The sequence below is a fragment of the Clinocottus analis genome, unplaced genomic scaffold (assembly GCF_023055335.1).
Source record: "Clinocottus analis isolate CAN_PGR_092001 unplaced genomic scaffold, fCliAna1.0.p SCAF_18, whole genome shotgun sequence".
In the NCBI taxonomy this organism is placed as follows: domain Eukaryota; kingdom Metazoa; phylum Chordata; class Actinopteri; order Perciformes; family Cottidae; genus Clinocottus; species Clinocottus analis.
The window spans coordinates 15,260,343-15,285,129 of NW_027175909.1; the positions used below are offsets into that span (position 1 = coordinate 15,260,343).

The following is a 24,787-nucleotide window of genomic DNA, read 5'->3' on the forward strand; positions in this document are numbered from 1 at the left end:
ATCGATCCTCACTGGTTTCTGATTGGTCCGTTCTCATCTCGCTGGACCGCCTGGCTTTATGAAGGTAGATTTGTGTCTTCTTTACCTAAGTAAATTTCTAGTTTGTAAGTAAATTATCTCTAAATCTTTGCTCTCAATTAAAAAAAAATCTCTTTCAAAAAAAAGTTCTCAAAACTAAATTTTGCTCTCAGAAGATTTTTTTTTTTTAAATTCTCAAAAAAAGAAAAAAACGCTCTTTCAAAAAAAAAATGCTCTCAAAAAAATTGCTCTTTTTTAAAAAAAAAATAATCATACATGCTGGCAGAAAGTGGGTCTGCATGTTATGTTTTTTTTTTTGTTTTTTTTTGAGAGCAAAGATTTGGAGATAATTTACTTACAAACTAGAAATTGCTTGGGTAAAAAAGACACAAATCTATCTTCATATGGCTTCGTTTGGGTTTTATTTTGAAAGGATTTGACCTGAACGCGCTTCCTTTTTCAAGCGTTGTTTTGTTATGAAAGTCATAAGCGGAAGTGACGTGTCGCGATGACGCTGAGGACACGGACGGCATAACGGTGTGTTTATATCCGGCTGCTCCGTTCAGAACGACCAGGAATCCTGCTAGTTTGAGCCGGGGGCTCCGGACCTGCAGCCCGACTCCAGCTGCCGCGGAGCCGCCGAGCAAACCGCCGACGCTCTGTGAGTAGCCCATGAGCTAGCAGCTAGCGGTTCCATTACCGGACAGGCTGTTATCTGTCTGTTGTCAACTCAAACAGATCAGCAGCCTTAAAAACAAATGATGTCGAGATCTTGTGTTTAAAACGGCTCACCTGTCCGGTCACGTGACCTGCACTGAGTAACAGAAGGGAACTGAAGGGAACCTTAAAATGGCAGATTTCTGAATAGAGTTCTGTATCAGGTGGACGAGCATGACCTGTCACGTGAAACCTGTCACGTGATATCTGTCCTCGAGCCTTCCGAGTCACACACCTGCTCAGGTGTTGCACCCCTTTCAGGATGTGAACACTGAATGAGCTTAACGTGAATGTCAGAGATCAAGCTCCCATTGTTAGTTTACCATTTTATTATTATTAGTATTATTATTATATAATATGGCCGACGTTGGGGTCAACGTTGGGGTCGACGTTGGGGCCGTTGTCCCAGTTGCTGGTCCAATCCCACTGCTTCGTTCCTTCACCTCTCGCTCTCGCTCTCCCAGCAGTGTGATGTGAGGCGGTGCTCGCTCGGCCACCATGGCCAGTGTCACGCTGAGGTACTTCTGTTACGGCTGCCTCGTCACCTCGGCGACCTGGTCCGTCCTGCTCTTCCTCTACTTCTCCCTGGGGGCGGAGCCGGGCCGTGGCAGGACCCCCTTGCGGCAGCGCAGCCAGCCAATCACCAAGGACCTGGCCAACCGGAGGGCGGGGCTTCGGCCTCTGCTGGCCAATGAGGGAGTGGAGCTGTCGCCAGAGATGGGTGAGATCTGTGTTTACAGTGTAATGACCCCACCTTTATGACCCCACCTTTACAGTTTAATGACCCCACCTTTATGACCCCACCTTTACAGTTTAATGACCCCACCTTTACAGTGTAATGATGCCTCTCTGTTAGACACGCCTTCTCCTGATGACACGTGTGTCTTTGTCCTCAGGGATGATATTTAACGAAGCCGACCAGGAGGTGAGGGACAGCGGTTACCACCGCCACGCCTTCAACGTCCTCATCTCCACCAGACTGGGAAACCACCGAGAGCTGCCCGACACCAGAGACTCCCAGTAAGAAGCACACCCGAGGATGGAGAGCTGTGTTACTGAGGATAGACCACTGATAACTGGTTCCAATCTCTTTGCAGGTGTCGGGATAAGGTTTATTCTGTGGCTCTACCTTCAGCCAGCGTAGTGATCTGTTTCTTCAACGAGGCGTTCTCCGCCCTGCTGAGGACGGTGCACAGCGTACTGGACCGCACGCCGGCGTACCTCCTGCACGAGATCATCCTGGTGGACGACCACAGTGAGCTCGGTAAACGCCCGGGAAAACACTTCACATATGATTCCTTTCTTTGTCTGAACTTTAATTGTGGCCCAACATTTTTTTAGCAGGACCGTCGTCGTTTGAGTATTTAATCTGTTAAACTTTGGACAGCCAGTTAAACCCACACTGATTGTGTGAGAATGAATTCTTGACTCATGTTTGTTGCTTCAGAGGAGCTGAAGGACAACTTGGATCGGTCCGTCAAGGAGGAGCTGCAGGGGAAAGTCAAGCTGGTGAGGAACCAGAAGAGAGAAGGACTCATTCGAGGACGCATGATAGGAGCCTCACATGCTACTGGTATGTCCTACATCCTTTAACCGTTGTCATCTTGTTGCCTACATCCTTAAGCTGTTCATCCCCTATCCTCATCAATCCATTTGTATTCTTTAATCTGTCTCCCAGTTCCCTACATCCTTACTCTATGCATCCTTATTCCCTACATCAAGTAACACAACATCCTTGTTCCTTTCATGTTTGTTTCTTCTACTAATTCTTGCATTACTAGTCCCCATATCCTTAATCCCTACGTCTTCCTTACGTAACAGACATTCTCGAGTGACGAACAACATTTTACCTTTTTTCCCGAAACCTTAAATCCTACATCCACCTGTCTGTGTTTTACAGGGGAGGTGCTGGTCTTCCTGGACAGCCACTGCGAGGTGAACCAGGCGTGGCTTCAGCCTCTGCTGGCTCCCATCCAGAAGGACCGCCGCACCGTGGTCTGCCCCGTCATCGACATCATCTCGGCCGACACGCTGGCCTACTCGCCCTCCCCCATCGTCAGGGGGGGCTTCAACTGGGGGCTGCACTTCAAGTGGGACCCCGTGCCCCCGGCCGAGCTCAACGGGCCCGAAGGAGTCACCGGACCGATCAGGTGACCGGCCGACCGATCGGGTGACCGGCCGACCGGTCGGGTCGGGTGTAGACCTCAACCAGAACCTCCTCTGTTCCCCTCAGGTCTCCCACCATGGCGGGCGGTCTATTCGCTATGAACAGGAAGTATTTTAACGAGCTCGGCCAATACGACGGCGGTATGGACATCTGGGGCGGGGAAAACCTGGAGATCTCCTTCAGGGTGAGAAAGCTGTTTAACTGACTTGTCAGTGAAGGTGTCATTCAGCCTGAGATGTTCATGAGACGTGGTTAGCTTAGCATAAGTCAGTTTGTTTGTAGAAGTGGAGTCACAGACTACCTCCCTGTGTCTCCGTCATCAGATCTGGATGTGCGGCGGGCAGCTGCTCATCATCCCGTGCTCCAGAGTCGGACACATATTCAGGAAGAGGCGGCCCTACGGCTCGCCGGGGGGGCAGGACACCATGGCCCACAATTCATTGCGGCTAGCGCACGTATGGATGGACGAGTACAAGGTGCACACACACACACACACACACACACACACAGAGCCGTGATCCCAAAGGGTCCTCTGACATCACTTCCTGTGTCTCTGACCTCACGTTCTGTGTCTCTGACATCACTTCCTCTGTCTCTGACCTCACTTCCTGTGTTTCTGACCTCAGTTCCTGTGTTTTTTACCTCACTTCCTCTGTCTCTGATATCACTTCCTGTGTCTCTGACCTCACTTCTTGTGTCTCTGACCTCACTTCCTGTCTGTGGACCAATCAGGAGCAGTATCTGTCGCTGCGGCCGGAGCTCCAGGCGCGCGAGTACGGTGACGTGGGCGAGCGTGTGGCGCTGAGGAAGCGGCTGCGCTGCCGCTCGTTCCGCTGGTACCTGGACACCGTTTACCCCGAGATGCAGACCAGCGCCAACGGGAACAAGCCGCCGCCGCTGTTCGTCAACAAGGGCCTGAGGCGCCCCAAAGTCCTGCAGAGAGGACGGGTACCTGAACCTTACACGGCTCTGCTCTTGTGACGCGAGATGATGATGTCATAGCTGAAGGTTTACTGTAGTACAGCGGTTCTCAGATGGATGTCCAAGGAGGCACCCCAGGGTGTACTTCAGATTAATATATATTTAAAATTAGCGCAAATTCAAAAATCCTTTAAAAAGTATTTAATAATATAAGTGTAACAACTGAATTGTGTATTAAATCAGACCCTGATGGTACAAATCTGTTCACTGAAGAGAACCACTGCGCTATAGAACTGATCCCAGATCGTCACCTGACACTATGACATCATCCGTTTAACGAAAGGTGTGTTATTACAACATCATTATGGTTATTTTAGTTTATTTCATTATTGGAGCTTCACCTGCACCTCTGGAATAAACACCTGGAATAAACACCTTTGGAATAAACACCTCTGGAATAAACACCTGTGGAATAAACACCTCTAGATTAAACACCTCTAGATTAAACACCTCTAGATTAAACACCTCTACAAGGAGTTTTTTGTGTGTTCACAGCTTCGTAATCTCGCCACTGGCCGCTGTCTGGGCGCTCAGGGCCGAGCCAGTCAGAAGGGAGGAGTCGTGGTTCTGAGACCATGTGACCCACGGGACCCCGAACAGGTGAGCAGGGAGACGGGTGACACTGGTGATACTGGAGCGTCTGTCTGTCTCTCTGCCCACCTGTCTGTCTACCTGTCCGTCTGCAGGACTGGGCCTACGACGAGGAGGGTCAGCTGGTCCTGGCCGGTCTGCTGTGTCTGGATGTGTCGGAGGTCCGGACCTTCGACCCCCCCAGACTGATGAAGTGTCACGGCTCGGGGGGGTCGCAGCAGTGGAGCCAGGGGGTGAGACATCCTGCGCTCTGATTGGCTGTCAGGAAAGACATGTGACATGACAAAAATTCTAAGTATGTACACGACCATTCAAAAGGTCGGGAGCCCGCAGACACAGTTCAGTTTCTTTGCAGGTTCTCTCATGGAATATCCTTAAAAAATAAGACATTTCTAAGTGACCCCAAACCTTTGAACGGTAGTGTAAATAAAGTGTTTTGGAAAAATCTAAAATCTCTCTCTCTCTCTTCCTACAGAAGTCTAACCGTCTCTACCAGGTCTCTGTTGGTCAGTGTCTCTCTGTCGTTCAGCCGATCGGACCCAAAGGTTTCGTGTCCATGTCGATCTGCGACGCCTCTCCAGTGCAGCAGTGGCAGCTGGAGGGTTAACCCTCGCCCGTCTCTCGCCCGTCTCTCGCCCGTCTCTCGCCCGTCCCTCGCCCGTCTCTCTCCATGTGAAGGACAGACAGCTTTGTTTCAAGACGATCAGGTTTCACGGACGAGATGTTCGTCTCCATTCTTTTGATCGTTTGTGTTTTTGACGACTTTTGTGAACTATTAGATTTTATTTAGTTTTCATGTTTCTCTCTTTTCAAACAAATTAGTTTCACTTCAAAATGAAACCTGGAAGAAGAAAAAAATGCACACCGAGTCCTGCAGGTTCCTGGAGTCTTTTCATTTCTGAGGACGGGAAGAGTTTCAGGTGCTGAACGTCCTGTCAGGAACACCATTGACCCTTTGAGAGACGGTGGAGACATTGAACTGGCACCAGACATAAAGACAATGAAACTCAGGAAGATTAATAAAACCTGGACATGTTTCTGCTTGTAGAACAAATCCTAGATTTCTCAGTGAACAATCCTGAAGTCACCTGTCGACTTGTAGACGTGTGACTGACTTGTAGGCTTTACATCGACAGTATTACAGACGTTTTAAGTTTCTTTTTGAGTAATTTCATCATCAATAAATCTGAAACACCGTTCATCACAACATTGTAACGCTGCAGTCAGAGTGGGTTCTTCAAGCAGAGGCGCCAGTATTGTTCCTGGTGGAGGTTCAATGGTTCGGGTGGAGTTTAAACTTGATTCTTGATCTCACAGGAAGCCAGTGGAGAGCAGCTAATAGAGGAGTAATGTGATCTCACTTCTTACTCCTCGTTAGTACACGAGCTGCAGCATTCTGGATCAACTGGAGAGATCGCGGGGCCTTAACCGAGCAGCCTGATAAGAAGTTAAGCTTAATCCTGTACCTCTAATACCAGTCAACTGGTCTAGTCTCTGTAATAAGATGTCATGGTCAATGGTGTCAAATGCAGGACTAAGGTCTAACAGGACCAGACCAGATGCTTTCTAAATCCTGACTAAAAGTCCTCAAACTATTGTTATAGAAAGTCACACAACTGGTTTGAGACTACCTTCTCCAGTATCTTGAAGAGGAAGGGAAGGTTAGAGAGGTCTGGAGTCCAGAGTGGGCTGAACCCACTCAGGCTCAACCCGCCTCCACACTCGGTGCCAGTGTAACATTTCCGCGTTACCGACTGTAGCAGTGTTTTTTTTGCAGGGTATGTGCTTTCCTCCCGCTCTCCCCAGCTACTCCCCTATATATCGGGGAGATGGAAATACCACATCTGTTGCCAGCTAAGGTTAAATACTCCAGCTTCCTGCAGCGTTCCCAGAATCACTCCCCATCCTCCCCCTCTGCTGCGGAGCCTCCACGCCCAGCGCCACGCAGGAGGGCTCAACACTGTCTATCTGCAGATTTGTGTCTCAGACAAAACGAGTCTACTTCCACTCCTCTTCTTCCTCTCTTCCTCTTAACTGTGTGTGTGTGTGTGTGTGTGTGTGTGTGTGTGTGTGTGCGCGCGCGCGCGCGCAAGGTAATCTGTAGTAAGTGGAGTGTGTTTCTGGACGGAGACGATCAATACTGAGATTAGAGGGAGAGATTTAACAGATCATTGTGTGTGTGCGCGCATGCCTCCACAATGTCACTATGCAAAGCAGTTGTTTAACCAACAATGCAGTCATGTGTGTTGACTGTCAGGTGAACTCTCAACTTCCTGTCAGACGTTTTAAAAAAATACTCAAAGTTTTCGGTTCAGATTGTGGTCACCACACACACACACACATGTACACACACCTACACAAAACTACACACACAGGTTGAGTTTCAGAGTCTAAGTGTGTCAGTAAAATGATCTGCCAACACACACACACACACTTTCTTGTCAGTTACAAAATTTAATTTATATATATATATATTTTGTGTGTGTGTGTATATATATATATATGTGTGTGTGTGTGTGTTTGAGAACAGCAGGGCTCCGACAGGCGGTGAGTTTAATATTTTCGTGCTGCGTTCAGGGACCGTCAATACACAAGAAACGGGTCAATCCAGACTAGTGAGCGCCATTGAAAGCAGCTCAGGCTTCCATTGATTTCCTTTCTCATCAAAGGAATATTAAAGTGCTTCGCTCACATCGCTGCACACGCTCGCTCAAATCATGTCCAACAGCTGCTCCTGTCCAGTGATGAGTGACATCACAAGGCTGCAGGATTCAACTTCAGGATTCAACGTTGGGATTCAGTAGAGCTAGTACAGCCTAGCTTAGCACAAAGACTGGAAGCACAGCGAAACGGTTAGCCTAGCTTAGCACAAAGACTGGAAGCAGAGGGAAACTGTGAGCCTAGCTTAGCTCAAAGACTGGACGCACAGAGAAACTGTTAGCCTAGCTTAACTCAAAGACGAGACGCACAGAGAAACTGTTAGCCTAGCTTAACTCAAAGACGAGAAGGACAGAGAAACTGTTAGCCTAGCTTAACTCAAAGACTAGACGCACAGAGAAACTGTTAGCATAGCATAACTCAAAGACTAGACGCACAGAGAAACTGTTAGCCTAGCTTAGCACAAAGACCAGACAACTGATGATGTGTGGCTCACACCTTCAGATTGATCGATGGTCATAACTGCAGCAGATATCAGAGGAGCGCTTCATTTATTGATCAGCCGCTCTGCTGGAAGCCAATCAGCTTCCTCCTGTGTAAGTGAATTAAACTGAAGTGTGTGTGTGGCCCCCCAGGGCTTAATGAAAGAGGAGGTAACATCTGGGCTCTGGAGGCAGGATCGATCAGAGGGGGGAGGAGGAGGAGAGGGAAGAGGAGGAGAGGGAGGAGGAGGAAGAGGAGGAGAGGGAGTTGGTCTGAGCAGCAGACAGAAACACTCCTCACGCTTCACACCGCAGAGGATCAAGAAGCAAGAGAGCAAAAATGGAAATAAACAGATAAACTTGAGAAGGTTTTCTCAAAGCTTTTATTTTGAAGTTTTTTGTTTTTAAATATCTGAACGAGTCTTTACAGAAGAGAACCTCAACTCTCTAACAGGGTTCCTCGTCATCTTTTACAGAACCTCAAACAGGGTTCTTCGTCATCTTTTACAGAACCTCAAACAGGGTTCTTCGTCATCTTTTACAGAACCTCAAACAGGGTTCCTCGTCATCTTTTACAGAACCTCAAACAGGGTTCCTCGTCATCTTTTGCAGAACCTCAACCCTTTTAAAAGGGTTCCTCGTCATCTTTTGCAGAACCTCTAACAGGGTTCTTGGTCATTTCATGAGATGGCGTTTCCCCTCCTGATGGTCCTCGGGGGGGCGATGGCGGTCACCGGGGGGAACGGAGCCCGGGTGGTGAGCGGTGAGTTACAGGAAGTACTGTGTGTACTTGTGTGTACTTGTACTGGTTGTTATGTGGACACCAGATGGTCGTTCATGGTAATTTACATAATAAGTTATTGTTCATGGTAATTTACATAATAAGTTATTGTTCATGGTAATTTACATCATGAAACTTGAACATAAAAGCCAGTAAACAGTAGAGTGCAGTAACTTTCTACTATGAATCATTTCATATTTATGATTCATCTCTTTAGTCCACATGGGGAGGGAGGGAGGGAGAGAGAGAGAGAGAGAGAGAGAGAGAGAAAGAGAGAGAGAGAGAGAGAGAGAGAGAGAGAGAGAGAGAGAGAGAGAGAGAGAGAGAGAGAGAGAGGAGAGAGAGAGAGAGAGAGAGAGAGAGAGAGAGAGAGAGACTGGTATCTATGGAGCTCTTTAGTGGCTTTAACAGTAAAGTGATGATGTTGCAGAAGAGAATCCAGCTAATCACTTAAAGTAGTGATTTAACCAGACTGTGTATTAATCACTGGACACAGACACACACACACACACACACACACACACACACACACACACACACACACACACACACACAGCTGTAGTGATACACGTTTCTATGCAAAGTGATTGTTTCACTCACATAGGGATCTAGGGAGAAGGATGCCTCCTAGTCAGGGATCACATGTGTTTATTTAATTCCTAGCCAGACTGGGCTGATGTACTAGGTCTACTAGATTACCATAGTACCTGATGTACTAGGTCTACTTCATTACTATTGTACTTATTGTACCTGATGTACTAGGTCTACTAGATTACCATAGTACCTGATGTACTAGGTCTACTTCATTACTATTGTACTTATTGTACCTGATGTACTAGGTCTACTAGATTACTTTAGCAGGAAGTCTCTACAGTTTTATTTATATAGCCCAATATCAGAGTTACAGCACATACATGAATATGGCAGACAGTATTCATATAATGAGTAGTATATGCATGGCACACAATCCAGATAACGACCATCCATGAAGCAGAAGGAGGTAGAGAGGAGGGGCATCAGCAGGGCCATGGCAGGAGGCAGGGCCGGCTCCAGACAAGACAGGATCCAGAGCACAAAGAAGCCTCCTAGTGAGGAGTCAAACACAAAGAGTCCTCCTAGTTGAGGTAAAGCAGACGAGCAGTGGGCGGGACTAAGACTCTGTAGGCAGGACTAAGACTCTGTGCCCCCCCCTCAGGTCAGACGGTGTGTCTCGGCGGTCCGAAGCGTCCTTGCTATAAGATCGCGTACTTCCAGGACGTGTGGAGCCGCGTGGCCTTCAGGGAGGCCCGGCAGGCCTGCCAGCTGGACGGAGGCTCTCTGCTCAGCATCGAGAGCCCGGTGGAACAGACCCACATCGAAGATCTGCTGCAGGTGAGACTGACACCTGGTCCTCGTCATCTCCTCCTCCTCCTCTTCCCCCTGTCATCTTCCTCCTCGTCTCCAGGAGCTGCGTTCGGGAGCAGTGGGAGCCGGAGGAGGCGCAGGAGGAGGTATAGCGGACAGCGACTTCTGGATCGGTCTGACTCGGGTGGACGGAGTCGAACAGGCTCACCCTGAACTCAGCAACACCTTCACTTCCTGTCCACAGCTGTACTACTGGACCGATGGGAGTCCGGCCTCCTTCAGGTGAGTGAAGGTTGAGACGAGCAGATGCATCTCCAGGTGCCTCCATCTTTTCTACAGTTTCTATTTATAAGTTGAGCTAGTTCGAATCCCCTGAACATCCGTCATAGAACGCTATACAAAGATACAGAGATAAAATATACAAAGTAATTTATTGATTATTGATAATGTTGATGTAGAAACTGGTACTTCGACGAGCCGTCCTGCGGAGGAGAGGCCTGCGTTGTGATGTACCATCAACCAACGGCCCTTCCTGGTCTGGGCGGAGCTTATCTCTACCAATGGAACGACGACCGCTGCAACATGAAGCACAACTTCATATGCAAATACGAACCAGGTACCATCAGCCAATCAGCTTCCCTTATGATACACAAGCCAGGGACCATCAGCCAATCAGCTGATGTTGGAAATGAAAGCTCCGCCTCCTGACCAATCAGCGCTCGGTTCATGCATCATGAGGCTCAAAATATGTTTATCTCACAAAATGAACAATTTACAAGTTAATAAAGCAGTGAATACAGCTTTTAACTACTTCATGTTTCTTATATTTTGAGCCAGGTTGAGAAAGCCTTTCGTTCTTTTTGTTTGTTCTTTCTTTCTTTATTTTGTTGTTGGTTTCTTTCATCTTGGTACTTTTTGTTTCAGAGAGCCATCTTGTGAAGGACCAGGGGGTCACGCCTCCAGGGCGGAGTCCAGGTGAGCAGGAAAGTCCTGATGAGGTCGTGTCTTCATGAAATATAAATACACATATTTATACCTGTGTGTGTTCCCAGAGGCCACTGCAGGTGGAGGTGTGGTCGAACAGCCTGCAGGCAGCGAGGAGGCCCCTCAGGTGTCCATGAGTGGAGCTTCAGGTGCGAGCCCTTCTGACCCCTGTGACCCTGTGACCCCTCTGACCTCTAACGTCTCCTGTCTCTCTCCAGGCATGTTACTGGTGTACGTGATAATACCCACAATCCCCCTGCTGCTGCTCATCCTGGTGGCTTCTGGGACATGTTGTTTCCAGATGCTTAGTAGAAGGTGAGACTAAAGAAACCATAAATCCCAGCATGCTCTTCTCCCAGTCCCGCTTATAATCCCTTCCCATTGTGTGTGTTTAAAATACTAAATTTGTTAAAGTACTCTCCCTCCGCAGTACTCTCTCCACAGTACTCCAGTAAAAGTACTCTCTCTTCGCAGTACTCCTCGCAGTAAGGTGGCCGGCCCGTCCCCGTCGACTCTCTGGATCTCCACGACTAAACCGGACCGCATGGAGGTGTGATGACATCACAGCACGATGACATCAGAGCATGATGACATCACAGCACGGCTCTGCTAATCGGCTTCAGCGCGCGGTGAACACAGCGTGCTGATACTCGTCTAATGTACTACACAATACACACATTACTGCATGTACAAATGTGTACTCTCTTTACTGCACATGTACTTTCCCTGATCCCTCCTCCTTCCTCGTCTTCTTATCTCTTTCCCTCATATATATATATAGATATATATCTATATATATATCTATATATATATATATATATATATATATTTCTACATGTGTGTTAGGAATAACTGGTTTCTAGACTAATAATATGATGAAATAATCAGTAAACATGATGATTTACAACATTAAACCAGTTAATGTTTACAGTGTAATGATTAACAATGTGTGTGGTATGTGTGTGTTACATGTGTGTGTGTGTGTTACATGTGTGTGTGTGTGACGTGTGTGTGCACATTGTATGTTCCATGTTGTCATGAATAAACTGACTCCGTTTCAAACTGTGTGGTTTCATATTACATCAAGATGTCAACAATAAATAATTACATACAAAAAAATAAGTACACATCAATATACACACACACACACACACACACACACACACACACACACACACACACACACACACACACACACACACACACGTTGAGGTTTATGAAGAGGTTAGGAAACAAGGAGGAAGAGGAGAGCTAGAAAAGAAAAGGAAGAGGAGGTAGAGGAGGAGCTCTTCTTCCAGCTGACAAACAGTAGAAGATTTAAAGCTGAACAGAAACAATAATAATGAATATTGATTATGGATCTCTGATCAATCACATCTTTATTAAAGAGACAGAACAGAATTGATCCTGAAGAAAAACAGTAGAACCTCGGGTTCTAGTGGGTTCTAGCACACTGAAAGGGTCAAAGGTCAGGAGGACTGAGCTCAGTAACGACCTCCACGGTCTCTTCCTGTTTGTAAGTCAGAACGGGCGCAAGGTCGTCGTCAAACAGAAGGGGCGGGGCTTCCTCTGCAGGCTCCGCCCCCACACCGTGCATGCGCCTCATGTGCTGCTGCAGGTTTCCCCGGCGGTTGAAGCGCGCGGCGCAGAGCTCGCAGGCGAACGGGCGCTCGCCGGTGTGCACCACGGCGTGCCGGGCGAGCTGCGAGCGGCACTTCTTGTCCTTGCCGCACACGAGGCACACAAAGCTCTGCGGCGCGCGGCCGCTGGCGTGCAGCACCTCGCGGTGCCGCTTCAGGTGGCTGAGGCGCCGGAAGCTGCGGCTGCAGAAGTCGCAGCCGTGCGGCCGGCTCTCGCTGTGGACCAGCGAGTGGCTCGCCAGCAGGGACCTGAACCGGAAGACCTTGCCACACACCGGGCACGGGAAGGCCTTGGCCGGCGCCGGGCTCCTCTGGCGGGCCGCGGCGCCCTCACCATCGCCGGTCCGGGCCCGCAGGTGGACGCGCAGGTGGTGCTGCTTCAGGCAGGCGGCGCGCTGAAAGCCGCGCATGCAGATGCCGCAGCGGTGAGGTTTGTCGGCCGAGTGGACGCGAGCGTGAGCGGCGAGCAGCGCCGAGGACTTGAGCCGCTTTCCACAGACGCCGCAGGCGTACGGCGAGGAGGCTAGCGCCGAGTTATCCTCGCCGCCGGCCCGGTTGGCATGCAGCAGGATCTTGTGGCGCCGCAGCTGGTACCGCCGGCCGAACTTGCGCCCGCAGACGTCGCAGAGGTGTGGCCGCTCCCCGGTGTGCGTCTGGAAGTGGACCGTCAGCTGCGAGCGGCACCGGAACTCTTTGCCGCAGAGGTCGCACAGCAGCGAGCTCGGCGGCGGCTGCGGCGGCTCGCCGGCGCGGTGGGCGATCTTCTTGTGGTGCTCCAGGTCGTTGGTCCTCATGTAGGCTTTGGGGCAGCGGTCGCAGCGGTGAGGCTTCACCCCCGAGTGGATGACCTCGTGCGTCTTCAGCCGGGACCGGCAGCTGAAGGTCTTGCCGCAGACCGCGCACAGCCAGGCCGGCACCGCGGGGCGCCGGCGCTCCGGCCGCGCCGCGCCGTGCGGGTGCAGCCGGGCCAGGTGGTGCTGCAGGTTGTCCCGCCGGTTGAAGCGCAGCTCACACAGGTGGCAGGAGAACGGCTGCTGGCCCGTGTGGATGAAGGAGTGTCGCGCCAGACTCGACTTGTTCTTCATCACTTTACCGCAGACCTCGCACACGGTGCTGTCGGGCTCCAGCTTCACCGCGCAGAGAGATGCATGCTGGGAGTCTGAGTCCAGCTGCACCTTCTCCAGCGCCGAGGCAGACGGGAGAGGGTTCACAACATCTGGGAGGGGAGGGTTAATATATTATAATATATATATTCATAATGACATTCAACATATTTAACACCAATAATTAAATTATAGTTTACACACAAACAGTGATATAGAACAATAGAGATATACATACACGTTGTCTATGAAATACAATTTTTGGAGTCTAATATTTGATGATAAATGAAGACAAGCTGTGTGTTTCTCACTCACCTCCCTCAGGTGGAGTCCAGGTGGGATCACCAGCGTCCTCTTCCTCCACCTCCTCTTCCTCCATTTCCTCTACCTCTTCCTCCACCACCTCCTCTTCCTCCTGTTGAATGTCAGTAACAGGAGACAGCCGGCGGTAGCGTCGTTGAGATGGCCCTTGTTTGGACCTCCGAGGTGGCTTCTGGGCCTTGGCCCTGGGCTGGGTGGGTTTGATGGGTCTGGTTCTGGTTCTGGTTCTGGTGGTGGTGCAGTGCTGCAGCAGAGCGCCACCGTCTGGTCCATCAGGTCTGACTGCAAAACACTGCAGCAGCATCGCAGACGAACCTGCAGACAGAGAGAGTTTAACATCTGGACAACTGAACCATCACTCCACACACACAGTTTTTGAATCCAGAATGAAGTCTATGAAAACAGAATGAAGTCTGTGAGTCCAGACTAACCCACCAACACAGCAAATTGAACAAATGTAATTGATTAATCTCATTATGCGCCAAATTCAATGATGAATTAAAACTAGTATACTGCAACTTTTATTTTAAAATAATGTTATCAGAACAATATAACAGCAAATTAACATACAAGCATATATAGTCTCACCTGTGTGTCTCCAGCTGAGCTGCTGGGTCAGCAGGTCCACCTGGACCCCAGCGTCTCTCTTCTGCTGGGTCAGCAGGTCCACCTGGACCCCGGCGTCCCTCCTCTCTGCCGAGTCGCTCTGGCAGCCCACCTCCCTCCGGTCCTCCTCCGGATTCTCCCACTGGCAGCCCACCTCCCTCCTCCTCTGCTCCTCCTCTTCCTCTTCGTCTCTCAGCAGGAAGACCCCCAGTGGTCCTCCTGCAGGAGGCTCCAGGAGTCCAGACGCCATCTCTGAAACACCAATCAATCAATAGTTCACTTACAAGTATTGATCGGTCAGTAAATGATTCATATTACTGGATTAATATTCCTGCTGCATGCCTGTGTACTTAACTGGTGTGAATCCTACATAAAGGACCAACAATACTTTGTGTCGGTAGTTAATAACACATCAGAGCTGCCTAGGATGACATGTGGTGTTCCCCAAGGCTCAATACTGGGGCCTCTTCTTTTTAACATCTACAGGCTGAGATTATTACTGGCTGAGATTATTAAAAACAACTACATCACTATATCTGTGGTACTACATGATGTACTACAGTATGTAGTACTACAAGTACCTTATACAGAACTCTCTCCCTGTCTGTCTGTATCCATGCCTGTCTGTCTCTCTCCCCGCCTGTATGTCTCCCTGCCTGTCTCTCTTCCTGCCTGTCTGTCTCTCTTCCTGCCTGCCTGTCTGTCTTCCTGCCTGCCTGCCTGTCTGTCTGTCTTCCTGCCTGTCTGTCTCTCTCCCCGCCTCTATGTCTCCCTGCCTGTCTGTCTTCCTACCTGTCTGTCTCTCTCTCTGCCTGCCTCTCTGTCTCCTTCCCTGTCTGTCTCCCTGTCTCTGTCCCCGTTAGCTGCTTTTAGCATTAGCACAATGCTCACACCTTCCACGTGAACGCGCCTGATGAAATAAAAGTGGCCGTTTTACCTGCGCGGGAAGAACGGAGCGCGTGAGAGTCTCTGTTGTCCAGAAGGTTTGAATCACACAAACAACAGACTTAACTGAAACATACGGCCGGGACGGGACCGGAACCGGAAGTCCTCCTTCTTCTTCTTCTTCTTTTACTACTACTTCTTCTTCTTCTCACCGTGTCCTGCAGGAGGAGCTCTCAGGCGCGCTCCCGCTGCCCTCTAGCGGTCACATATGTAACAACAGACCTCACAATAAAACTTCTTTCTTTGATTATTAACACGAAGACAATAGTATATATATATACATATATACATACATAAACAGTCATACAGCTCCTTCTCTTCATCCTCCTCGTCATCTCCTGCAGGTCCTTCAAATATCTAATCTCAGGTTTGTAAAACATGAAAATAGACTAAATAAACTTTAACACATAGTTAGGTGACAAACTCCAGTTGAAGGGTGTATACAGATTTTTATTTTCAGTACTGGAATCATACAACATAAATAAAAGCTTTCATTACAATAATGTTCTTGTCTGCACCAGAACCATATATAACCAGGGTTACACGATGCTAGAGACATATATAACCAGGGTTACATGGTTCTAGAGACATATATAACCAGGGTTACACGGTTCTAGAGACATATATAACCAGGGTTACACGATGCTAGAGACATATATAACCAGGGTTACATGGTTCTAGAGACATATATAACCAGGGTTACACGGTTCTAGAGACATATATAACCAGGGTTACACGGTTCTAGAGACATATATAACCAGGGTTACACGATTCTAGAGACATATATAACAAGGGTTACACGGTTCTAGAGACATATATAAGCAGGGTTGGGTCGGTTCCTGGTCTAACAGGTTCTGGTGGTGGAACATTCAAATGGATTGACATGATTGTCTCTCTGTGCTTCACAAGAACGACGACAACAACATGGCCACTGAACAACTGAAGGAATAAATATCTCCTTGCTGCTTCCTCCTCTATGTACACTATAAACAGCCTCAACAAGACCACCTGCTGAGGGGCCACCAGGACCAGAGACCTTCTGGATCAGTCAAACACCACCGAAGAAGAGCTCCTCCTTCCACAGCGTTGTGTTGTCAGTGAAGATGAGTCTCCACTAACTCCTCTTCCTCCCAGCAGTCCTCTGGGAGCCTTGTTCTCTTCATCATCACACTGAATCTTGTGAGCTCACAGTTCTCTCACAATCACAACATATTTTTCTCATAATAACAAATATTTTCTCATAATCACAACATATTTTCTCATAATCCACTGAACAGGATGCTCTACTCGGATGTAAAAATAAAAAACCAGGATGTGTTAAAGTGTTCGTCTTCATGTTGTTTTGGTTCTTTCAGTTTCACCTCATTCACAAATAAAAAAAACAAAGAGACACTATATATATATATATATATATATATATATATATATATATATATATATATATATATATATGTATATACATGTATAACATAGTGAGAAAACAAGTAAACAAGTGAGTCCAGTCAGGCAGATGAACTCCTCTCCACCGGCCGTCAGTAATCCTGCTGCTCCAGGAGGAGGAAGAGGAGTAGGAGGAAGAAGAGCAGCAAGAGGAAGAGGAGGAGCAGCATCTTTAGGCAGCACTCAGGTATTCCAGAGCAACTTCATAACAGAACTTGTACTGATCCTGTAACACACAGAGGTCAGAGGTCACCAGAGGTCACACTAGCATGTCTGTGTGTGTGTGTGTGTGCGTGTGTGTGTGTGTGTGTGTGAGTGAGTGTGTTACCAGAAGGTCCACCATGTTGGGTTTGTTGTTCCTCAGAGTTTTTACGGCGTGAAAAACATCAACACATCTCTGATGACGCAACATCTCACACACAATACTGATGCTGCAGAACACTCCACTACGACCTCCTCCATTCCTGGAAGAGGAGAGGAGGAGAGGAAAGGAGGAGAGGAGGAGAGAAGAGAGGAGATTGTTATTTCATGTCCTCTCCACTAGATGGAGACACAATATCACTGATGAACTGAGGAAAACAGCTCAGTATTATTAGTACTTTTAGTATTACCACTAGTATACGTGAACTATCTCCAGTACTATACCCCAACATCAGTAGTAGTATTAGTGTACTATCTCAAGTACTTCAGATAGTACACAAAAAAAATGTAAGCTCCTCTTCTGTGGAACCAGCTACTACTTTCAGTCCAGGTGGCCGGTGTCTATAGTTAGGACTGGTTCAGGTAGTTTAACTGTACTGTAGTCTAAGGAGCCGTATGAGTACTATCTCTGTCATATCAGCAGTAGTAGTACAGTAGTAGTACTGCAGTACTCTTACAGGCAGTGCACCACCGTGCGGCCCTCTCCTCCGTCGTACTCCTCCTGCCATTTGTCCACCTGGTGGACCAGCTTGAGGAAGGAGCGCTTGGACACGGGCGTGTCCCGGTACATCGGCCAGCCCAGGAACTGGAACTGCTGCACCATCCGGTAGCCGTCCTGTGGCTGCGGGGCGACAGGGAGGACAGGGCGGTCAAAACAAGCTCGCCCCAACGGGGTGAAATGAAACGCACCCTAAAGTGAAAGTAAAAGCACCCGTCCGAAACGAAAGGACGAACGGAGATGGTGAATGGATAAAATATCTAATTTCGAACAAACAACCTTTTTTATCTTAAAACAATAAACTATCCTTTATATAACTACAAATTAACTGACATTTTTGCTCCACACGCCGAAGAGAAAGCAACAGGTCTAAACTTTACATAACCAAAAACAAGCTGTTATCTTAAACTATTCCATATATAACCAACTAACTGTGAATATATTTAAATAGACCGAAGGAGACTAATCCTGTCCTAGTGTGTGTCCCCATCTCCAGCTGGTAACAGTCAACATGGAGGGAGGTGGCAGAGGGTAAAAGAAGCGCACCCTGGCTGTGTTGTAGATCCTGAAGATGCGGCTGATGACGTCCTCCTCCAGGTCCGCAGAGACAAACTCCACCTGCAGTGAGCCGAGACGATGGAGGCCGTTCTCAGGCCAGTACTGAGGACACAGCTGAGACACAGAGAGACATCAGAGACATCACATGTGTGTGTACGCGCGTGTGTGTGTGTGTACATGTGTGTGTCTGTGTGTGTACCTGTGCTGGGTCCACGTCGTTCAGCATCACGATGGAGGTACAGTGGTAGTCGAGGACCAGACGCCAGAAGTCCTTCACCGTGTTGGGCAAAGGATGCTGGGTAACGATGAACGCCGATGGCTGCTTGTAGCTCTGTCGACCGTTAACACAGAGCCATATATGGTCATGCAACAGGAAGTGACATCACACAGGAACAAACAACCCGTACTCCCGTCCATCAGGGTGGCCCCTGAGGGGCCCCGAACTCACGTCCATCAGGCCGGCGTTGATGTAGTTGGAGCTCTCCCCGTCGATGGTGATGAGGAAGGGCAGGCAGCGGTCCGGAGGCAACACGTCCATGCAGCGGTTCTTCTCGTGGTTCCTCGGCAACAAAGCGATGCTGCAGTCCTCCACCCGCAGCGTGGGCGTCACCATGTTCAGGGTCTGAGAGGATCAATCAATCAGGATCAATTAATATTAATATGACCATAATGAGAACATCGAACAGCCAATATGCGATCAATACTTTACCCTGAACTCCTCTTTGATTTGGCTGGAGTTGGTCTGAGGATCCAATCGGTTCATCTCGTAGTAGACTGACCTCAGCTGATTGGCCGGAATAGCTGTGTCCCCGCAGAGACACGCCTCCAAGATGGCGTCATGGATGAAGACGTATTGCTCCTGGACACAGAGAGGGGGCGGGATTAAAGATAGACACGCCCCTCTGCTCCTCCTCCTGTCAGGTTTGATTGACAGGAGCTGAAATGTCACTTTATAAATGATTTATGTCAACAAATAAAGGAGGAGGAAGAGCAGGAGGAAGAGGAGGAAGCTATGTATGGAAATATGACCACGTAATAAAAGTTTAAGATTCAAGAAAGTGTCCCTTAAGATAGTGGCCCCTGGTGTCTCTTAAGGTAGTGGCCCCTAGTGTCCCTTAAGATAGTGGCCCCTGGTGTCTCTTAAGGTAGTGGCCCCTGGTGTCCCTTAGGTAGTGGCCCCTGGTGTCTCTTAAGGTAGTGGCCCCTGGTGTCTCTTAAGGTAGTGGCCCCTGGTGTCCCTTAAGATAGTGGCCCCTGGTGTCCCTTAAGGTAGTGGCCCCTGGTGTCCCTTAAGATTGTGGCCCCTGGTGTCCCTTAAGATTGTGGCCCCTGGTGTCTCTTAAGGTAGTGGCCCCTGGTGTCCCTTAAGGTAGTGGCCCCTGGTGTCCCTTAAGGTAGTGGCCCCTGGTGTCCCTTAAGGTAGTGGCCCCTGGTGTCCCTTAAGGTAGTGGCCCCTAGTGGCCCCTGGTTCAGGTACCTCAGTCTGGACCATGTTCACCCTTCGTGCGCGCAGCTCCCTCACACAGTTGTAGATGTCGACAACGCCTTCTCTCTCCGCCATGTCAAGCATGATGTCAATCACAATGAAGCAGCCAGTACGGCCCGCCCCCGCACTGCCACACACACACACACACACACACACACACACACACACACACACACACAAATTAGCTGCTTGTTCGTGGAGCTATAATATTGGGGATCAATAACAGATACGTAGTATTGGGATCTATATCTTGCCTGCAGTGCACGGCGGTGGGCCCGGCAGTGGGCGGAGTCTTGGCCTTCACGCGGCGGATGAATCCCAGCAGGCCGGTGGCGTGAAGAGGCACTCCGTGATCCGGCCAACCGGTGAAGTGGAACTGACGGATCTCTCTGATCTCGGCCACGCCCCTCTGAAACGATCAGATCGATTGATCCTGATCAATATGATGTCGTACGTGTATTTACTGTCAGCGTGTGTATCAAGGTCCGGATCACGTACTCTGACAGCGGGATTACAGTGTGTAGTGTGTGTAGTGTGTGTTAAAGTATGTTGTGTGTGTTGCAGAGTGTGTACCTTCTCCACAGCAAAGGTCCGGATCACGTACTCTGACAGCAGCTGAGTCTCGATCAGCGTCACCTTCATGTCTCCGTAGATCTCTGTGTCGTCTGGCCAGTACTTACAGCACTTTACCTGCACACACACACACACACACACACACACACACACACACACACACACACACACACACACACAAAACACACACATATCTTGTTTATTCATTAACATTACAGTCATTAATTAACCAGAAGAAAAGCGGCGCATATTAAAGTCTCATTAAAGCTCCGCCCCCTCCCCCGCTCATTAACAGCTAATTACTGCTGAGCTAATTACACTGTCGCCACGGCAACCAACGAGGTTAACGGAAAAGGGGAGGCGGAGGCAATTCAGTCTAACGTGACAATGTGTGTTTGTGCGTGTGTGTGACTGATCCATCTCACGATCCCTGGTGCATTCTGGGTAATGAGATCCGGGACCGTGAGCAGGTGAGCCGAGTGAAGTTACCTGAGATTCATGTCCTGACCTACATAACATGTATGTTATTATGTGTAATCTGTGTTTATAACACATGTAGATTATTATGTGTAATCTGTGTTTATATCACATGTATGTTATTATGTGTAATCTGTGTTTATATCACATGTATGTTGTTATGTTATGTGTAATCTGTGTTTATATCACATGTATGCTATTTTGTGTAATCTGTGTTTATATCACATGTATGTTGTTATGTTATGTATAATCTGTGTTTATATCAAATGTAAATTATTATGTTACGTATAATCTGTGTTTATATCACATGTATGTTGTTATGTTTTGTGTAATCTGTGTTTATATCACATGTATGTTATTATGTTATGTATAATCTGTGTTTATGTATCATATACGTTAAACCCAGGAGCCTTGTAGACGACGCCACGGAGACGTGGGAGGAGCAACCCTGTCCCCATCGTACCGTGATTGAACTCGTGTCGGCGATGCGGCACAAGATGGCAGCTGTGTTTCCCATTGCGAAGGAGCACATGGAGAAGGCTCAAAGGGATCAGAGGGCAGCTTATAACCGAGGAGCCCAACCCAGGGGACTCAACCCAGGAGACAGAGTCCTGGAATGCGAGCTATTGGCTACTTGCCAGGGACCATATGAAGTCGTTGAAATGGTTGAGGAAGCCTTTTCAAAGCCCCAGTAGGCAAAACTCTGTGCCATCCAAGACCGGCCGAAGCCGGTGACCAAGAAGCCGGTGAGATCTTTTTTGGGCTTTGCCGATTATTACAAACGGCTCATCCCTGACTTCTCTATGAAAGCGGCGTCTCTCACAGAACTGAAGACAAAGAAACATCTTGTTTGGTGACGTGGTCCCCGACGGCAGAAGAAGCATTCGGCCCTGGAAACCCTCAAATATAACTTGGTGTGTGTGTGTGTGTGTGTGTGTGTGTGTATACAACTATATGATGTGTGTGTGTGTGTGTGTGTATGAAACATTTATGCAATGAAGCTCAGAGTCACAGGAGAGAGACCTGACTGATGCACTCTGGGAAATGGAGTCCCAAACTTCATCAGAGAGGAAAAAATAACCAGATGGCCACAACAATCAGTGTGTGTGTGTGTGTGTGTGTGTGTGTGTGTGTGTGTGTGTGCATGTGCACTCACCCGCCCCACCTCCACCAGGTTTGTTACCATGACGATGGCAGCGGTGTTCTCCTGCCAAACCATCCGCCAGAAATCATAAACAGTCTCCTGCATGGGACCTGAGACACACAAACACACACACACACACACACACACACACACACACACACACACACACACACACAGAGTAAACTTCACATTAGACAGCGGATCAGCAGGCGACACCGGAGCTGTACATGAATTATAATGACTCTGGTAATTAATTCAAATTAAGCGCGCATACACACACACAGACACACACGCACACAAACGTACACACACGCACACTCACAAACAGAAAATGTTTTTAATCACTGTTGACAGTCTGTGTTTTGACGAGCTAATTAGTTCATGCTAATCCATTCCTGTCCTCAAGTGTTTTACCCCGAGAATCTGCTGCCTGCACACACACACACACACACACACACACATACACACACAAACGCACGCACAGACACACACACACCATATTCTTGCTGAAAGACTGACGTGTTGGCATAAACATTATTACTACAGCAAAGTATTATTACTACAGCAGAGTGTTGTTACTGTGTTATTACTACAGCAGTGTGTCGTTATTGTGTTATTACTACAGCAGTGTGTCGTTATTGTGTTATTACTACAGCAGTGTGTCGTTATTGTGTTATTACTGTTCTATGTGTCTCTGAACATGTTGCGTCTTCCAAGGACACAAGGACAAACTTTAAAAGACACTCAGTGTTTCACTTCTTACCTTGAGTAGCGATGTAGTGGTTTGGTCTGTGGTAGCCCTGAGAACACACATCATCATCATCATCATCATCTTCATCATCACCATCATCATCATCATCATCATCACCATGTTGTGTGTGTTACTCACGTCTACATAGTTGGCGTTGATGTAGTCAGAGCCGCCGTCTCCATCCTGAGGCTGCAGACGCACGCGAGAGTGATCGTCTGCACACACACACACACACACACACACACACACACACACACACACACACACACACACAAACACACATACAAACACACGTTAATTGGTAAGCTTGTTGCCGTGGTGAAACGTAATCCTCTCACGAGCTTCTACTGATGAATGAAAACATTCCTCATTTAATTATCACGTCTCAATAATCACATTAATAAACAATCACAGATGAATTAAGTTTCGTTATCAGACACTTTTCTTTCAACATGAAACTTCCAATTCATCAATAAAATAATAAATAAAACTAATCGACGATCGAACGACAAATGATTATGTATTTATTATTAATAATCAGAATATTATTGTTGTCAACAGATGTTTTTATATTTATGTTTACTTATATATTAATCTTTTATACAGCTGTCTGAGGTACTAACACACACCTGCAGTATTTATGAAAGTTTTATACTAAACAAAACCAAAGTCACAAGTTTATTTTGTATCCATTGATTTGTTTTCTGACAAATCTAAAAAATACAATAAATGAAATCAATAGATAAATAATTCACGAGTCCCTGTCAGCTGGTCTCATGCCTGCAGCTGATTGGCTGTCACACACTATTAACAGGACACACAAACAAACAGACCTGTGTGTTTTATCACTGGTTGAATACGAAGTGTGTCCCTGCAGGCCACCATAGCCTTGGCCTCTATCACACCTCATTAGCATAATTACAGCACCACAGGACAGTGTGTGTGTGTGTGTGTGTGTGTGGGTGTGTGTTAGCCAGCAGCTGAAAGTGAGCAGCTGTCAGCACTAACTTTCTGGGACGTTAGCGCATTAGCTTCATGTTTCTGTGTGATGACAAGAACTGACAATGAGATCAGCCCGAAGGAGAAAACAGAGCCGTGTGCTTCCTGTCTGAGGCTCGGCTGGTTGAAGACTTCCTGTTCGTTGGCTTGCCGGTGAAGCTTACACTTCAGGTTACGTCTCCAGCTCTGGAATAACTCCCAACATCTCTATCTTGTGAGCTCTGAACGTAGTGACTGCTGACCCAGAGGGGGACATCATCGGGCGGTGGAAAAAGCACTTTGAGGGAAGCGAGGGTCGGCCTGCTGCCTCCAGGACCCGACCCCGGATAAACAGATGAAAATGGATGGATGGAAGGCCAAGATTGAAACCCAAATTAAGACCAACAAGTCTTAGATTAAGACCTATAGGCCCCTGGATTAAGACTCAAATTAAAACCAACAACTCCCAGGTTAAAAACAACAATTCCTAGACCCAAATTAAGACCAACAAATCCCAGATTAAGACCAAAAGTCCCATATTAGGACCTTTAGGGTAATGATTAAGGTAATGAACTGCAGGTCCCAGATTAAGACCCAGTCCAGGACCAAAGCATTACTCTAATCAAACACTTTAAGTGTATTGAACTGTCACTCCCGTTGTGCTCATCAGTATTTTGGACTCTGGTCTGGAGGAAAGCCAGTAAACAGATCACGTTGGTAGAGTTCATGACCCGCAACATATCGGGTGTATTGATTCAACGCGAGGTGGGCGAGTATCTCCCAGAAGGAGACCTCCCTGGTTCCTCGAGGAACCGGGTACGTACAGGCGATGATGTTTCCGTAGCGGTTCTTCATGCGGTTCTCGTCCTTCTTGGCTGAATCCCACGGAGCAGACTGTCCCTCAAAGAAGCTCTGCAGGCACAAAGAGGAGCGCTTGTTAGGGGGAACAGATGCAGAGTGATGAAACTCCGTGAGCGCTTCATGAATAATGCAGAGGGTGCGTTTGATTTCCCGTTCTCCCCCCAACACAGGCGCTGCTTTTATGCTCAGAGCAGATGATTAGGTCCAATTATGAAACGGAGGCTCAGAGAGAAGCGTTTTATAAAAGTACTCCGACTGAGCT

The 24,787-nt window shown here is 48.0% G+C and overlaps 4 protein-coding genes across 14 annotated transcripts in view; 2 read left to right on the forward strand and 2 right to left on the reverse strand.

Moving 5' to 3' along the window:
* The first annotated feature begins 523 nt into the window (after positions 1-523).
* On the forward strand, positions 524-5,689 carry galnt11 (UDP-N-acetyl-alpha-D-galactosamine:polypeptide N-acetylgalactosaminyltransferase 11 (GalNAc-T11)). 3 transcript variants are annotated; one of them, XR_011077760.1, is made up of 13 exons: positions 524-679; positions 1,200-1,456; positions 1,632-1,755; positions 1,833-1,999; positions 2,183-2,308; positions 2,636-2,885; positions 2,969-3,086; positions 3,226-3,378; positions 3,635-3,850; positions 4,379-4,483; positions 4,570-4,707; positions 4,950-5,181; positions 5,297-5,689. XR_011077760.1 is itself a non-coding variant. In XM_068581337.1 (12 exons), the coding sequence occupies exons 2-12, from the start codon at positions 1,234-1,236 to the stop codon at positions 5,079-5,081; spliced, it is 1,752 nt and encodes a 583-aa protein (XP_068437438.1). In that variant the 5' UTR covers positions 524-679; positions 1,200-1,233; the 3' UTR covers positions 5,082-5,689. The 3 variants fall into 3 exon arrangements, 2 of the variants coding, with proteins under 2 accessions (XP_068437438.1, XP_068437439.1); XM_068581337.1 differs by having other exon boundaries at positions 4,950-5,689; XM_068581338.1 differs by having other exon boundaries at positions 1,203-1,456; positions 4,950-5,689.
* A 2,189-nt stretch (positions 5,690-7,878) lies between these two features.
* Positions 7,879-11,484, forward strand: chodl (chondrolectin). Its single transcript, XM_068581375.1, has 8 exons — positions 7,879-8,377; positions 9,591-9,766; positions 9,840-10,021; positions 10,198-10,355; positions 10,664-10,714; positions 10,792-10,872; positions 10,942-11,038; positions 11,198-11,484. Exons 1-8 carry the CDS (start codon positions 8,302-8,304, stop codon positions 11,277-11,279), a joined length of 903 nt encoding a protein of 300 aa, XP_068437476.1. The 5' UTR covers positions 7,879-8,301; the 3' UTR covers positions 11,280-11,484.
* Positions 11,485-12,068: 584 nt separating this feature from the next.
* On the reverse strand, positions 12,069-15,445 carry LOC137788495 (endothelial zinc finger protein induced by tumor necrosis factor alpha-like). 3 transcript variants are annotated; one of them, XM_068581325.1, is made up of 4 exons: positions 15,406-15,445; positions 14,376-14,645; positions 13,782-14,102; positions 12,069-13,579 (listed from the first exon to the last, which is right to left on the reverse strand). In XM_068581325.1, the coding sequence occupies exons 2-4, from the start codon at positions 14,641-14,643 to the stop codon at positions 12,186-12,188; spliced, it is 1,983 nt and encodes a 660-aa protein (XP_068437426.1). In that variant the 5' UTR covers positions 14,644-14,645; positions 15,406-15,445; the 3' UTR covers positions 12,069-12,185. The 3 variants fall into 3 exon arrangements, with proteins under 3 accessions (XP_068437426.1, XP_068437424.1, XP_068437425.1); XM_068581323.1 differs by having other exon boundaries at positions 15,331-15,442; XM_068581324.1 differs by having other exon boundaries at positions 15,186-15,435.
* A 1,311-nt stretch (positions 15,446-16,756) lies between these two features.
* The window catches only part of LOC137788484 (receptor-type tyrosine-protein phosphatase mu-like), a 58,808-nt gene continuing 50,777 nt past the window's right edge, over positions 16,757-24,787 (reverse strand). For 5 of the 7 annotated variants that reach the window (XM_068581311.1, XM_068581309.1, XM_068581308.1 and 2 more), the window contains 14 exons: positions 24,489-24,576; positions 22,825-22,901; positions 22,699-22,735; positions 21,948-22,045; positions 20,315-20,431; positions 19,996-20,150; positions 19,733-19,868; positions 18,965-19,114; positions 18,704-18,877; positions 18,455-18,586; positions 18,244-18,369; positions 17,657-17,820; positions 17,107-17,242; positions 16,757-17,004 (listed from right to left, as the gene is read on the reverse strand). In XM_068581311.1, the coding sequence (XP_068437412.1) occupies positions 16,951-17,004; positions 17,107-17,242; positions 17,657-17,820; positions 18,244-18,369; positions 18,455-18,586; positions 18,704-18,877; positions 18,965-19,114; positions 19,733-19,868; positions 19,996-20,150; positions 20,315-20,431; positions 21,948-22,045; positions 22,699-22,735; positions 22,825-22,901; positions 24,489-24,576 (1,644 nt within the window). In that variant the 3' untranslated portion in view covers positions 16,757-16,950. The remainder of the gene's footprint in view (positions 17,005-17,106; positions 17,243-17,656; positions 17,821-18,243; positions 18,370-18,454; positions 18,587-18,703; positions 18,878-18,964; positions 19,115-19,732; positions 19,869-19,995; positions 20,151-20,314; positions 20,432-21,947; positions 22,046-22,698; positions 22,736-22,824; positions 22,902-24,488; positions 24,577-24,787) is intronic. The other 2 variants (XM_068581307.1, XM_068581306.1) reach the window with 1 other exon arrangement.

Coding starts and splice junctions, on each gene's coding strand:
- LOC137788495 (XM_068581325.1), bottom strand. CDS start 14,643: ATGGCGTCTGGACTCCTGGAGCCTCCTGCAGGAGGACCACTGGGGGTC. Junction 14,103..14,375: donor GCTCAGCTGGAGACACACAG/GTGAGACTATAT, acceptor CTCTGTCTGCAG/GTTCGTCTGCGATGCTGCTG. Junction 13,580..13,781: donor CTGGACTCCACCTGAGGGAG/GTGAGTGAGAAA, acceptor CTCCCCTCCCAG/ATGTTGTGAACCCTCTCCCG.
- chodl (XM_068581375.1), top strand. CDS start 8,302: ATGGCGTTTCCCCTCCTGATGGTCCTCGGGGGGGCGATGGCGGTCACC. Junction 8,378..9,590: donor CGGAGCCCGGGTGGTGAGCG/GTGAGTTACAGG, acceptor CCCCCCCCTCAG/GTCAGACGGTGTGTCTCGGC. Junction 9,767..9,839: donor ACATCGAAGATCTGCTGCAG/GTGAGACTGACA, acceptor CCTCGTCTCCAG/GAGCTGCGTTCGGGAGCAGT.
- galnt11 (XM_068581337.1), top strand. CDS start 1,234: ATGGCCAGTGTCACGCTGAGGTACTTCTGTTACGGCTGCCTCGTCACC. Junction 1,756..1,832: donor CCCGACACCAGAGACTCCCA/GTAAGAAGCACA, acceptor ATCTCTTTGCAG/GTGTCGGGATAAGGTTTATT. Junction 3,851..4,378: donor AAGTCCTGCAGAGAGGACGG/GTACCTGAACCT, acceptor GTGTGTTCACAG/CTTCGTAATCTCGCCACTGG.